We start from the raw sequence: 15,881 nt of genomic DNA, 5'->3' as shown, positions 1-15,881 counted from the left end.
TCTTTAAACTCGCACACTTCGCCGCGAAGCGTGCCCCCGAGAATTCTCCAATCCAATTAAAAATGCCTATTAGCACTACTCGCAGCGGAGGGGTGCGAATGAACTGCCAAATGAGATTTGCGAGAAATGCATGAAAATGTGGGGAGACCATCCAGGACCCACCAAAATGGATAATTTTGTTAGCAGGACCATATAGAAGGCTGTTTGTGGGCATAAGGAAACTACTGTAGGTTTTGAAATGGTGTCAAATGGCTGATTTGTGCTTTTTTTTTAAATGCAAGAAAATTATAAAAACTAACTTTTTTCATTTAATCTCAAACGAATTAAACAAAAAATTTAAAAAAAAGTAGGAAAAGGGTGATTTTGGGGTACTTTGAGGGCACCTTGAAAAATGATAAAAACAATTATTTTTCAACTAAAAAATTATTGTAATTAAATCTGGGGTGTGAAAACTAACGAAAAAGTTGATTTTGGGTAATTTGAGGAAATTTTTACCTCAAAAAATGACATGTAATTATTGAACTAAATAAGAAAAACAGAAACTTCCAATTGCCTAATTGGTCATTAAGGGGGAAGGGGGGTGTCTAAGGGATTCTGCACAGTATCCCTACATTTTAACCTTAAAATAAAGATTTTCCTTTCCATCTCTCACCCTCAGGGAGGTGCGAGTGGAAAGTTGTGAATTCAGTCTGACTGGTCAGTGCGAGTTGCAAATTGGATTGCAAAATGAAATCACTATGTGAATTCGAAGTGAAAATCACACTCGCACCTCGCAATTCGCACCTAATAGGATTGACCCCACAGTATGATTTTGGGGCATATTAGTTGGGGAATTTCTATATAGTAAATTATGAATTTGGGACAATGCTGTGTGGCATATTATAAGTTGGCATCTCTAATGTGTGGCATAGTATTGGAGGGAGCATGGGCGGTGGATGAAATGTTGCCTAGGGCGCCCAGACACCTTGCACCGGCCCTGTCTCTCTGGCTGTCAGACATAATCTGGCACTTCATACTGTTACTGGTAGAGTGCTACATGGATGGGACTGGGGAGGTACACTATCTAAAGAGGCCGTCCAAAAAGTTAACCATACCATTAGATATTTAGTACCTGATTATACATGTGTGTTCTGCTGTAGAGGAGAACTTACTCCAATCCATTGTTGCTGACACGCATGTGTGGAAATCGACTGAGGAATCTGACAGTGGAAGATTTTCGTCCCACCAAGACCTACAGTCACCCAGGTAATGGAGCTACATCATATAGCTATTATTTTATTATTTCTAGCTGTTATTATTATTATCAGCACATTAAACACTGCATAGTCATCACATGATTTATCTTTGTAGTACTGAAAGTGGATATAGTCTCATGTTTGAGAATGACAACTGCTATGTGACTGGATGCGGGTCTAAGAACGACCAGTGGTATAGCCCTAGGAGAGGGTCATATTCCTCTGCATGTGTTTCTGGTGGGACCAGTAATGATTCTGAACTCCAGGACTGGTGGGATAGCTCATCTGCATCTCCTTCCCCCTTTACAACATGCATTGGTGAGTAAGACATTTTAAGAAGATCACTATTAATTAGCATTATACACGTTAAGTAATACAATTTTTTCATAATTTTTCCTGCTTGTTAGTGGTTTAAACATCACTTCTATCCACAGGAGTTCGCTGGAGGCCTCTTGGTTGGCTATTCCCTTCCTGGATGCTGTGGGTGGTTTACTCAGTGTCATTTATACTATTAGCTGGCTGCATTGCAGTCACAGTCCTATACATCTCATCTATTTCTGAGCATGGCCTTTTGTTATGGCTCATTTCTACTATCTGTGCACTGCTTACATCTGCTCTCCTATTGGAGCCATTTAAGGTAAGAAGATAATACTGAATAAAATAAATTAGAACTATTACCCCAGCACCTCGATACCCACATTTTATATCCCCAGATTTTTCAACTTCCTAGAGTTTATATTTTTATAATAGTTCTCACATACTCGAAAACTTTCACTGGCCCCACTTCTCCAAATTTTAGTCTACCTTTTTCACATTTCTTGCTAGAACATAGGGCCTGATTCAGCAAGGATCGCTGATGAGATCGTGTATGCAGACGGCCGATTGTTGCGCACTGCGTATGCATCGCAGTGCGCAAATACCCCACGGCAATCGGAACTGGGATCGCAATGAATAAGCAGACCCATGACAGAGTGATTGACAGAAAGTACCGTTTGGGGGATGGTGATGGGGAGGTGGTCAGAGAAATGCAGGCGTGCCAGTGCGTTTGAACGCTGTTGCAGGGGCGTGCATAAATTAGCCACTACGATGCTCACTGCGTACAGGAAAGATAGCAATTTCTAAGTGAGGTCTGACCTCCTGTAAATGTGCGAGCGGCTTCGATGTACTTCGATTTTACCAATGTTTTTGCTGGATTGCAAGGTTTTACGAATGTGCGAGAGGAGAACTGGGCGTCTGCATGTTGTCCGTGCGAGTGCTTTGCGATTGCACATATTAGCATACTTTCGCAGCAGACCTGCGTACGCGATTTCACACGCGATGGCATCAGTGATCCTTGCTAAATCAGGCCCATATTTCACAATACAACATTTAGAATTCTGAGTGTTGTAAAATAGGTCATGTTTTATTCATGTGTTCCAAAATAATGTATGTACGGCATATAGGACTGGGTATCTGCTCAGATTTGGATTTTTTACCCCTTATAGTAACATTTTATTGTACTGTACAGAAGTATTTCAACCTACGTAGACATTTTAGACTAAACAAACTATTTAACACAATAAATCACAATTCCAAAATATCTTGTGTGCTTTTTAGTTTTTTGAATTTTGGTTTCTTAACCCCTTGCCTGGTGTTGTCACATCTCAAGCGACCACGCCAAATTGGGCTTTCTCTGACACGGTCGTGGCGACCATGTCAGAAACACTTACAGGTGGCTGCTGGCTCAGGAGGCCAGACCCTCCGTCCGATTTTTTAAATTCTCAAAATATGTAAATAATAGCTATATTTCCTAGATTTAGCATAGTTTTGTTACCAAATCTGGACATTTTTAATAGCTATTATTTACATCATATGTAAATTACAAAAATTGTCAATTTTGAGGAAATTTTTGGAAACAATATTAGCCAGTTAAGTGGATAAATATGCTTCTCTCATTCTGCTGTTTTCTGGGCTTTACTCCAATTTTCATTGGTGTTTACACAAAATACAATGGTGGTTTATTTGTAAGTGCAAAAATAAAGAAAAAAAAACACTTCTTAAGGAGCTTAGTAGAAATAATCAGACTACAGCTGCTGAAACAGGTGGCTGTGTCCAGCTATAGACCGTAGTATATAATAAAAATGGGAAATACAGCACTGAACAGTCTGGCTAATACCAAGATTAGTAAATAAATAAGTTGTAAAAATAACAATAAACACTGTTTCCATGGATAAATGAGTTACAAAGTCACATAAAGGCATAAAAATACTCAAGTAACACGTATTCACTAAAAATACTTGTTGCATAAATAGACCAGATTGAGTCTGAGAGATTGTCATTACTGGTAAGTGTGCTGTATACTATTTTCTATACACTTTTGAAGAGCTCATTACACTGCTGTATCACTGGTTAGATGTAAAGAAAGCACATATATCTCATAGAGAATATATTTAAAGGAAATAGGGAGAACATCGATAATCAGCATAGAAGCTCATGAGTTAGCAAGAATTCTTGCAGTTGTAAAACATTTTTAATAATAAATGAAAGGTTGTCATTACAAGAAATGCTACGTCATGGTCATTTAGTTTACCCACAAAAGTTGTGGATGAGTGGGAGGGGAAATCCAGCAATCCTATTACTCTTGCTCAATAATTAATACAAATTCATCTAGAGCACCATGCCTATATTACACCATATAGGCTGCAGATAATACCTACTGCTGAGTTTCCTCACTACGATGACTACGATGCGTGGAGGGGCAGTGCATTGCTAATTGGAGTGTCCTATAATCAGCACCACAGACTGCAAGGTGCCTACCAGGAGTGTCTAAAGGACACACCACTGGCACTGCATCTGGCTGCAGGGTGCCATCCCAGAAGCAAAGGCCAAGGGGCAGCGACGTTGCCACCCACAGAGCTCTGTGCGGTGGCACCAGTTGCACATCCCTAGAAACAGTCCTGATATATATGCCCAGAGTTGATGTGTAGTAGCGGACATTTTTATTGCTTTATTTATCCCTGCTCCCTACTTATCTACCTATCTATGTATGTATCAATAAAGCATGTTCACATATGTCTATCTCATTACTATCATTGGGTAGTATTTTCTGGGTTCCTTTTGCTGTTCTTCCCAGTAACTTCATACACTCACAACAGTTTGGACATTGCAGGTGGTGTTGCTTTCACTTTACTATGCTCTATTCTGCCCCCCGGTACTCAGTGAAGGTTTGGGGCTCGTAGAGGAGCCACTTGTTAAGATTTCAGATCGTTCAAACAAAGTTCGGGCTCCAGGTGGCTTCAGCCTGCAACAAGCAAAGCAAGAAGCAAGGAGAGTGCGTGCACTGAGGACCATGATCAGGGTGAGAGAGACACACAAATGTAATTATCAATGTGAATATAATTCCTGCTAGTTAAATACTAGCAAGATAGCCTGAATACTTAATTATATCTCTGAATATAAATATTAGAATAGACACAATATTATTTAGGACCAGGGGTGTATCTAGGGATCCAAGCGCCCCTGGCAATGTAATGTACTGGCGTCCCCCTACCCCCCTTATGCAGTGCCCCCAGTAGTAATCTCTCAGTAGTAATCCCCCCTATGCTGCATTGCCCCCAGTAGTAGCCCCCCTATACAGTGCCCCCAGTAGTAATCCCCCTTATGCTGCATTGCCCCCAGTAGTAGTCCCCCCTATACAGTGCCAACAGTAGTAGACCCCAGTAGTAGTCCCCTATACAGTGCCCCCAGTAATAGTACCCAGTAGTAGTCCCCCTATACAGTGCCCCCAGTAATAGTACCCAGTAGTAGTCCCCCCTTTACAGTGCCCCCAGTAATAGTACCCAGTAGTAGTCCCCCCTATACAGTGCCCCCAGTAATAGTACCCAGTAGTAGTCCTCCTATACAGTGCCCCCAGTAATAGCCCCCCCTAAACAGTGCCCCCAGTAGTAGTCCCCTATACAGTGCCCCCAGTTGAAGACCCCCTATACAGTACCCCCAGTAGTGGCCACCCATATACAGTGCTCCCAGTAGTGGTCACCCCCCATAAATTGCCCCCAGTAGTGGCCACCCCCCATAAATTGCCCCCAGTAGTGGCCACCCCAATACAGTAGCGGGCACCCCCCATAAAGTGCCCCAGTAGCGGACACCCCCTATTTCAGTGCTCCTCCCCCCTGTAGTGCCACTCTTACAAACACACACACACACAAAGAACAAAAAAAAATTCAACTTACCTGGTCCCCGCACCTGACACGACCGCCGCTGTCCGAGTCTCGGCCCGCTCTTCTCCTGCATGGGAGAGAAGTTATGATGTATGACACATGCTGCGGGGGGAGCCGGAACACGGAGCTGATGAGTGAGCTCCAGCCGGCTCCCTCCGCGGACAACGCAGCAGCTGAGAGAGTCTGTATGACTCTCATTAGCTGGCTGCTATTACGAACACACAGCCGCCGCTGGCGGCTGTCTGTTTGTAAACTGTGTAGGGCAGACTGCTCTCAATGTGGTCTGCCCTACACTTGTGGAGCTGGGGACTTGTCCACCCCTTGGCTACTGGTGGCCATGCCGGGCAGTGCCCCTCCTTTGGTCGGCGCCCCTGGCGAGTGCCATCCTGGCCAATGGGTAGATACGCCCCTGTTTAGGACTTCAATATGAGTTATCTAATACCCCTGATGGATAAACTATTTCCATAAAACTGTTGTACAGAGTTTTTGTTTGTTCCTGGAAGGTCCCTTGGTCTGAACAATTGTGTTGTATGTGCATAAATTGACCCTTAGATATGTTTGTCTTCCACAGAAGATAATGTGAGCTTTTGTAATGTAAATAATTGTTAGAATTAACTTCTGTGGAATAATTGGAAGTAATAATATGGTTATCTTTAATATGTAAGGTCAAATCAAGGAATTTGCATGGAGAATAGGTTATGGGCATGTGTGAGTGATTGAACAAGCTAATGTTAGTAGAAGTATATCGCTTGACCACCACAGGCATGAAAGGACCCACCAAACTGGGGTGAATTTGATCTTTTGGTTGGATGTTTTTTAATCCAATAAAAAGACAAAAGATAAGGATGAAGCAATCAATTTAGAAGCAGTAAAGGCAAGAAGGACATCTATAGATTATAGATTTGTTATAGCTCTCATAATAAAAGTGAGAAATTTACAAGATTTGAATGCAAAACGCTGGTATTATACTGTATGTTATTATGTGTATCTAGAAATGTAACCAATGAGAATGTTTATCACATATTGTATATGCAACTGTTCCCTGTGTGTGTAATGAAAGTATGCTTTATGTGTAGAGCTGTACCGGTTACATGGCTTTCTTCCTGCTGGTGCTGCTGATGAATTTTCAAAGCAGTTTTCATGACAACAACATCCGGCTCCTTCACTCAGCGATAAAACAATCTACCAGGACTGCAGCTGGAACTGAGATGAACTTTACTACAATCAGAAGGTAAAGTGCAGAAGTGACAGTGTATTATAGGTGTATGGGAAGATGCAGTTATAAGCTCATGCAACATGATTTTCTGCTCTGTATTTGCAGCGTTTCTGATTTATGGCACTGGTTGGATAGCACATTACCTAGTCACCTTTACAGTGACCCTCGACTGACCTTGCTGGGATCTCCACGATTGTGCCAGCTTAATGTTTTACCTTTGAGTTCATCAGGTGAGGCCTATACATTATCTGCCAATAAATTCCCACTGTTACTTTATTTTTTCAAGAGAATTTATTTTACAAAGGAGATAGCAAACATACAATATCTTGTTTTACTGTCCCTTTCAGGTTGGTTTCCCAACTTACACTCACAGTCAGATTCTTTGAAGAAGATTCCACCCAGATCTCCTGCCACTGACTGGGTATATCCAGTAATCTGCTCCAACCTTACATTGGGACCAAACTTTACACATGACTACTTTGGGTATGCTAATCAGTATAATCGGTATATGCCTCATATTACATACCAATGCTAGCGTCTGCTGAAACACAATATAAAATGCACCTACTGTGAGTATGTGATATTTTCCCCAATATATTTTTAAAGCAATCTTTTACATTTATTTTCTGTAAATATAAATAATTTCTATGCTGATTTCTTTTGTCTCTTACAATGAAAAAATGTACATTTATTCCTATTTTCTTTTTAAATATTTTTTTATATTGATTCTGAAGGGTATCAGACAAAAGAACGAGATTATCAGCAAGCATGACACAATCATTACAATGATAACACAAAGTCATGTCACATAACATAGAGACGGAGTGAAGCAGATAAGCATACACTCATTAGCCATGTAGATTATGCCATCCCCTTTAACTGTATATCCTTAATTCATAGCACAAAGCGGAGCGTCTGCATTGACAGAGAAGTTGCTATGTACGCAATGGCAATATGGATATGTAGGTTTCCCATACATAAAAAAATTACCCACTCTAGTGGGTATATTCACTAAAGGTCGATTTTAATCAATTTAAAATCGACCAAATTGATCAACATCTATGTTGTGTTTCTGGTGCAAAATCACACATTTACTAATACTTTAAAAAAACAAATAAAAAAAATTATCTGTTAGTAAATGTGTGATTAAAATTGACCTTTAGTACCCCGAGGCTTGAGAAAATTCCAATCAGTCAATTCTAAATAAATGATTTTTTTCCTTAATTAATGACAAATAAGGTAGACCTGTTTCAATCCACACATGGAGTATGGTCTATTTAGCTGCGACGCTCAGGGCAAGTAGGAATCTCCGGCAACCACTAGAGATCCTCTGGCACTGAGGTAATATGCCCAGTAGGGCACCGGCTGAGTTAAAAATGTAATTAATTAACCATGTACTCAAGAGCAAAGTTTGTGACACAAAGCCAAAAGGCGCTAACCAGGCTGACAGGAGTGGAATCTGAAGTGGTCTTCTGCTGCTGTAGCCCATCCACTTCAAGGTTCAACATGTTGTGTGTTCAAAGATGCTCTTTTGCATACAACTGGTAAAACACTTGGTTATTTGTATTACTGATGCCTTTCTGTAGCCACTGACCTCTCTCATTAACAAGGTGTTGTCACTTGCAGAACTGTCACTCACTGATTTTTTCGTACACAATTCTCTGTAAACTGACTGTTGTGTGTGAAAATATCAGGGGATCAGCATACTCAAACCATTCCACCTGGCACCAAGCATCATTCCACTATCAAAGTCACTTAGGTCACATTTCTTCCCCATTCTTGTGTTTGGACTGAACAACAACAGAACCTCTTGACCATACCTGCATGCTTTTATACATTGAGGTGTTGCCACATTATTATTTATTTCAATAATAAGTAGGACTATTTAGACAGAGTATTTTTTTTAAGACAAAAACAACATGATCTAACATTTGTGTAAATAACTACAATGTACCAGAGTGCAATCTGCAGGTTCTGCTGATCACATGGGGGGAGATGTATGATGGGGCGATATGTGTAAAATTGGTAACTGCACATTCTGTGCTGCAGTTACCTTTTCCCTGCATGTAGTAATGCAGGGAACTGATCAAAATGACAGGGGACTAGTATGGGCACTGACGTGGTGAGGCAATGTATGAACAGTCAGTGGCACTGATCATTCTGACACCTGTAGCTATGGATTTTACCAGCTTGCCTGTCATTGCCGCACCACAGCACTGTCCCTGGCTGCTGGAATATACAGTCAGGGACTGTGCTTAGAAAAAAACAATTTTTTTTATTTTTTTGCAATAACGTCCCGGGTGCTGCTAGGAATTTCTGACCAGCGCATGTGCAGATTAACTGCAAGTGCCGGCCAGAAGCCTAAAGAAGGAGAGTGCGACATGCCGGACAGGTGAATTAGCACTCTCCCTCTTCTGCATACCGGGTGATAATAATGTGGGCGGTGCTTGGGCCTGCTTCACCGAGGTATAGGCGAAGCAGTTCCAGGCATTTACTGCCCATTAGCCATCCCTTCATACATCTCCCCCGTAGTCCTCTATATGTGTAGACATATGAGACACAGCTACATGCATGGTGTGCAATAGCGATCTGATCATAAACAGTCTCTTAAACTACAGATGTGTCCTCATATATCAAGCCTCTTTGCGCACTACACATCCCTTCTAGCTGCGCCATGCCGTGGAGTGACTCAGTAGCGCCAAGTGTCTTTTTGTGCAACTTCAAATGTGTCTTATTCGCACAGCGTTGCGGACAGTTAGCACAAACAGCTTCTGCTGATTAAAATGATATGCAGCATGTCTATGTTCTCTGAGCGACTGCGGGTGTATCTGCACACTAAATGCTAAGTATCAGCGGCTGTAACGCAGCGTTTCGTATGCAGATACACCCACCCGCAGACGCACACAGAATATAGGCATGTTGCATATCATTTTAATCAGTTTGTGCTAACTATTCGTATTGCTGTGCGAATAAGATGCATTTGAAAGTAGAAAGTCATCCAAAAAAAACACTCAGCGCTACCTAGTCACACAGAGCTCCTGCGTTATGTGTAGCGCAACTTGTAGTGCACGGAGGATAGATTTATGTGGACACATCTGTAAGTTGTTGCATTCAGGGGCGGTTTAAGTGAGGAGTGGGCCTGTGTGCAGACTACTCCGTGTGAATCCCCTTCTCTCTGTGGTGCAGTACTCTGGCATTGTGCCAGAGTCTACTGGGCATGTGCAGACTTCTGGTAACATGGTGTCCGTGCCATGGTACTGGGGACACCTCTACTGCACTTGCGTAGGCACCGAACACCCTGCATCCCTTATAAATACGCCAATGGTTCTTTGTAAATATATACTATACTGTCTGTACAAAATGAAGCTTCTTTTACAATCCTTAACTGAATTTCCTAGTATAGGCTTGATTACACCAGTGTGATCGTGATTCAATATACTTACTACATACTACATACTATTTATAGTTGCCTGCAGAATCCATGTCAGGAACTTGGTAACACATTGGAAAAGATGCAGAAAATCATCCGAGCTCTGAACAATATAAATTGGATCCATAAAAGGTACTGTATCTACCGGCTTGCTGTATCTACCAAATTGCTACATCAACTACTTGCTATCCAGATTTGGACCAGTTTTAAATGTAAGGCAAGTTTTAGAAAACTGTGAAAAAATAGAATTTTAAAAGCTATTTATACATAAAACACATTGGGCAAGATTTGTCAAAGCTTGGAGAGAAAGTGGAAAGAGATAAAGTACCAACCAATCAGCTCCTGTCAGTTTTCAAACAGGGGTCTATTTACTAAGCTTTGGATGGAGATAATTGAAGAGACAACCAACCAGCACTTAACTGTAATTTTTCAAGCACAGCCTGTGAAATGACAGTTAGGAGCTGATTGACTGGAACTTTATCTCCATCCAAGGCTTAGTAATTACACCCCAGTCTGTAAACTAAGAGTTAGGAGTTGACATGTTGGTACTTTTTCTCTCTTCACTTTATCTCTCTCAATGGGCCATATTCAATTAGGCTGCGAAAAGTCGGAATCGGCGATAATTTATCGCTGATGACGTCATTTTCGCATGTTTGAATTATCCCCGGGGATAAGTTTTCACCATGTTTTACATGGCGAAAAAGTGCAGAATTGGGGTTTAGGGGTGCAGGCTTATAAAAAATAGCGTGCACCCCTGGGAATAACCCCTAAAAATTAACTGTGTCAAAAAAAGTTAATTAAAAAAATAGGGACACCCCAAAAAAATTATTTTAATTTTGGGGTTCAAAAAACAAAATTTGGGGAACAAGTTTTTAAATAACGAAATTAATTCAGGGGGGGTTCCCGAGTATGCGGCAGGTGTTTAAAAGAATGCGGGTGATAGCGGCAGGTGCATTTTTGAAGAATTTTCAAAATGCACTTTAGGGACTTAAAAATATGCTTGCACCCATTTTTATGTACCCCAAATTTGATAGGCTTAGTTAATTTTTGCCCCCAAAAAACCTAAGTGCTATTCTTCATCACTTCTTCAAAGCCGGGAAACAACACCTGACGCAGCTATTTAAAAATCCCGACAACATGCATAATGCCAAATCGGGGGTACCTATTTATTTTTATTATTTATTTATTACCAGTTATTTATAAGGCGCACACATATTCCGCAGCACTTTACAGAGAGAATATTTGACCATTCACATCAGTCACACATGGTACCTATAGTGATTCCCCATGTCAGGACATATTTTGGGGTGTGCCAGGATCAATTCCCGAAAATTCAGAGGACTTTTCGCCAGTCAGTTTTTCGCCGGGTCCCAATTCCGCACCTTTTAAATTGAATACGGGGATAAGCGGGCACGCGCCCGATACTTTATCCCCACTCAAACCTGCGATGTGGAGCGAAAAGTCAAGCACGGACTTTTCGCTCCCATATTGAATATGCCCTTAAGCTTTGATAAATCTCCCCCTTTGTGTGTTAAGATGTACTAAAGCTTCTGTATTTGTCATAGGTTTATCACTAGGACAATGTAATGTCCTTATTTCTTATGAGCAAATTGTCAATATTATCCTTAGTATGTACTTATTGTTGTATGATCACACAATAATCTGTCTTTTCCTCTTTTTCCAAATCACATTTGTATGGTAGAGAACACTCCGGCGGACTAAGGGAAAATAGAAACAGGGCACAATAGTTTATTAATAATTTCCACCATTTATTAAATCCCCAAAGACAGGCAACAACACAAATACACAATGTTTATATTCGCTTCCACCCCATTTTTTAAATAGGGACATCTGAAAAAGTGCCATGGCCTCATGGGGAAGGGCCAGGGAAGAGATAGGAGTGGCCAGGAGAAGCTGGGGATAAAATAAGAGGAAGCTACAAGTGAGAATGATAATAAAAAGAAAAATTGACAGTCCCAAACAGCGCTCCCTGCCCTCCGGTGCACTGTGCCATGGCACAGGTTGCACCACCCTAGTTACGGCCCTGGGGGACTGTATGGCACGTAAGCGGTACATTGACAAACAGCGATAAGCTAAGCTTAGCGCTGTTTGTTAAATACTGATAGCAAGTGCTAAAGGGGTTAAGTCTCATTGTAAAATTGGGCCCATGGGCAACACATGAAAAAGAAAAACACAGGCACACACACAAAAAAACACAATATACACCAACAGGACAAAAAAAACACACTAAGCGGTTAATTGCCACGCCGGACCCTATTCTATTAGCCGGGATACCCCACGCGCGAGTCCCTGCAGTCGGACTTTACCTCGCAGCTCATGGAGGTGCGCGGTAAAATCCACGTAAAAACCACCAAATCGGGCTCGCGCATGGGGAAAAAACACTTTGATTCTGCAGTTTACGTGGAATCAGTGTGTTTACGCCCGAGTCACGATTTTCAGTGCGGGAAAAGGGCTACTTAATTGAATAGCTTTTCCCTGCGCCGCGGGGATTTTGGCCGGCAGTTGGTTGCGGGGTAAACCCCATGGCAAATTGAATATGGCTCATATATGCACCCACATGAAATATTACTCACCAGTTGCGCAATTTTATCCATATTACATGGCACATACTGCCCCTGAGTCACAATACACCACATAGTAGTGTCCCTTATTCATGTTATGATACACAGTAGTGCTCCTTTTACAGTGCCCACAGTAGTGCCCCTTATACACAATGCCCACAGTAGTGCCCTAATACACATAATGCCCCCATTAGTAGTGCCACCAGTATTAATGCCCCCTGTAGTAATTCCCCCAATAGTAATGCCCCCTTGTAGTGTGGCACTGTCTAATGTTGAAATGCCCCCAATAGTAATGCTCCCTGTAGTAATGCCCCCTGTAGTGAAGCCGCTTACATGAAAATAAAACAATACTTACCTTAAGCCCCGCTCCTGCGGCCACGGCCATCCGACAGGCTGCTCCTTGGAACTATGGGAGAGACGTCACGACGTCTCTCCCATAGTGCTCTGCACACTACAGGAGACGGTGCTCAGGAGTGAGCTCCAGCCTCCAGCTGCTGCTGCGGGGAGGGAGCAGGAGCCGGGTACCCACTGGTAACAAAATCTCAGCGGGCACCTGACAAATTGAGCCTTCGAGGTGAACTGGAGGAGGCGGAACTGGTTCTCCTGTTCCGGCCCACTTTAACCCATGGTGGGGACATTGTGTGGGGGCCCCAGGACGACCTCCCCTGTCGCTCCCCAGTTAATCCGGCCCACTGGCTTCATTTCTTCTTCAGGGTCCATAGGGATCCACAGGGATACCATGGGGATATTATGGTTGAAGACCAGGCACCAAACAGTTAAAACTTCAGCTCCCTGGATGCCTTGGGTCCTCCTCCATATATACCCCACCCCTAGCCATAGGACTTCAGTTGTTCGTTTGGTGCGGCAGGATCAAGACGCACCTTTGTAACGGCACTGCTCTGGCAGTCCTAAGCTTTAATTTTATGTTATGTTTTTTGGGTTGGCAGTACTAAGCGTCTGAATTAAGGAGCATATACTTTGACTCCATCTACCTCTGCTGGGCCGCAACACCAGTAACTGGGCTGGTGATTTTGGCGGTTTGCAGCTAAGCTTGCTAGCCGCTATGCTGCAACCTGGACTGCAACCAGAAGTATGGAGATGTCAGGTAAGGCGATTCCCCGCTTACGGGTATCACACACGGCAGTCCTTGCTTCTGGTGTCAGAGACGCAACAGAAGCCGCTGCTGTTAGGGCCCGGGATTGTCCACGTCCTAACTACACCACCGGGGCCTTATTGTCTGACGCTGGGGATCGGCAGCAGACGCTTCTGCTGCCACGAGACCAGCATACCCGGCTGGTTAACACAGCCTAGGGGAGGTAGGTGCTCCCCCGGCAACTCCACCCCGACCCAGTCCCTACGAAGGGTTTCACGCATCTGGGTTGCTCCGCCTACCCTCCACATGAGGCTCTCACGGTCCACGCTCAGTGCGCCCTGTAGCTGTTGGTCTCAGGAGGGTTTGGGTCAGTCTACCTGTATACCTCTCCCTTGGTTAAGGTATATAGGCCCTCATTCAGACCCACTCGCAAGCGGGCGCACGTACGTTAGGCGTACGTACAAAATTATTTAAATTCAATGGCTCGCTCGTATTTTCGTTCGCATCTAAAATTCCTCCCTAAACTCAGACGACCCCTCCTCTAACTAACGAGCGTGCGAAATAGCGAGCGTACATCCCCGAAATGGCTTGAAGGGAACGCACGCACAAGTATAAACCGGAAGTGGCCTTGTCAGATGTCGATTACCTGCTCCTTTATTCTGCCTACCTCCCTCAATCGTATCATGCCAATCAATGTATCAATTAGCTTAATTGTTTTTTTTTTTTCAACACAATGCAAGAAACTTTACTCTTGTCCGTGTTTGTGTTTACCCGCAGAATACGTACGGATGGAACATTCGCTTTTATTGTTCAAAAAACATGTGAACCACAATTAAACAATTGTTCTATTGGTGTGGATCCCCGCATATTTTCCGGGGTTCATTTCTTTATTTAAATTTGCAAACGCATGTCACTGCATCAAGCCTATCATAACTCTCCAGAGATTTATGGCCCTGTTGAACACATGACTCATACACTAACCAATAAAATTGCTCCTGTCAATTTCCAAAATACATTAGCCAATCAGAAATTTTTTGCACACTTTATCAAAAATGTTTTGTATGAAAAACTCCATTGCCATCATGAGAGCCTCCGCATTCACCAGGCGCGAGCTGCTGGTGCTTACGGAGGTGATGGATCGCCGTATCACCAGCCAGCCTCCACCCATCACCAACCGGCAGAAGCGCTCCACGTATGCGGAGGCACGGTCCCGCCTGCGGTCCTTCGGTTCACGCCGCAACATCGGGCAGCTGGAGCGCAGGTGGTCAGACCTGCAACGGCGAACGCCCCGCTTGCTGGCATGCTTTCGCATGCAGATACAGGAAAGTAAGTGTTATGTATTGTGGTTTTCATGTTTGTGTTTGTGGGGCAAACTGCGTGTGCATGTTTTCCTGTCTGTCCTATTTATTATTTGTCCTCATATCTGCGTGTGCATGTTTTCCTGTCTGTCCTATTTATTATTTGTCCTCATATCTACGTGTGCATGTTTTCCTGTCTGTCCTATTTATTATTTGTCCTCATATCTGCGTGTGCATGTTTTCCCTCTATTTCTGTTTTTTTCATTCTACTCCTATTTGCATGTTTTTTGTTGGTGGGTTTTTGTTTTTTTTTGGGCCCCGGATTTGGCCAGAAACTAACCTCAATTTGTTTGACATATTTTAGGTGGCCAGCCAAGACTACGCCGTCACCGTCCGGCCAGACGGCGTTCCCGCCCACTATCCCCAACCCCCAGCCAACACTCCACCCCAAATATTTCCCCTATACCCCACTCCTCCCCAGCCTTCCAAGACCCTCTCCCGGAACTGTCGGGCCTCCTTCCCCTCCGTCCCACTTCCCCCTCTCCTCCACCCACCCCTCTTCCAATTACCCCCTCCCCGGAGTCCGTCATTACCCCTCCCCATTCTTTGGGGAATGAAGGCTCCTCCGAGGAAGAACATGGAGGGACTTCCGGAGCTCCCGTTTTGGCTCCCGGTATGTTTTTCTTTCTCATTTTTTTTAAGCACAAACTGTTTGTATGTAATCATGTGTCGTGCCTTTATTCGTGCTTTTTTGGTTTACTTTTGGTGATTTAGCAGTTTGCCTTTACCTCTTCCTGCTGATTTCAACATACACATATCACACCTGTGGGA

The 15,881-nt window shown here is 43.2% G+C and overlaps 1 protein-coding gene across 1 annotated transcript in view; it reads left to right on the top strand.

The window, feature by feature from the left end:
• Positions 1-15,881, top strand: part of LOC148511851 (polycystin-1-like) — a 157,779-nt gene that overhangs the window by 118,858 nt on the left and 23,040 nt on the right. Inside the window, exons 33-40 of the mRNA XM_088482602.1 lie at positions 1,140-1,245; positions 1,351-1,553; positions 1,670-1,872; positions 4,384-4,572; positions 6,508-6,662; positions 6,753-6,877; positions 6,995-7,130; positions 10,114-10,209. Of these exons, the coding sequence (XP_088338728.1) occupies positions 1,140-1,245; positions 1,351-1,553; positions 1,670-1,872; positions 4,384-4,572; positions 6,508-6,662; positions 6,753-6,877; positions 6,995-7,130; positions 10,114-10,209 (1,213 nt within the window). The remainder of the gene's footprint in view (positions 1-1,139; positions 1,246-1,350; positions 1,554-1,669; positions 1,873-4,383; positions 4,573-6,507; positions 6,663-6,752; positions 6,878-6,994; positions 7,131-10,113; positions 10,210-15,881) is intronic.

This window comes from Taudactylus pleione, unplaced genomic scaffold (genome assembly GCF_031769625.1).
Source record: "Taudactylus pleione unplaced genomic scaffold, aTauple2 ptg000290l, whole genome shotgun sequence".
Lineage (NCBI taxonomy): Eukaryota > Metazoa > Chordata > Amphibia > Anura > Myobatrachidae > Taudactylus > Taudactylus pleione.
This window is presented reverse-complemented; position numbering and strand designations above follow the sequence as displayed.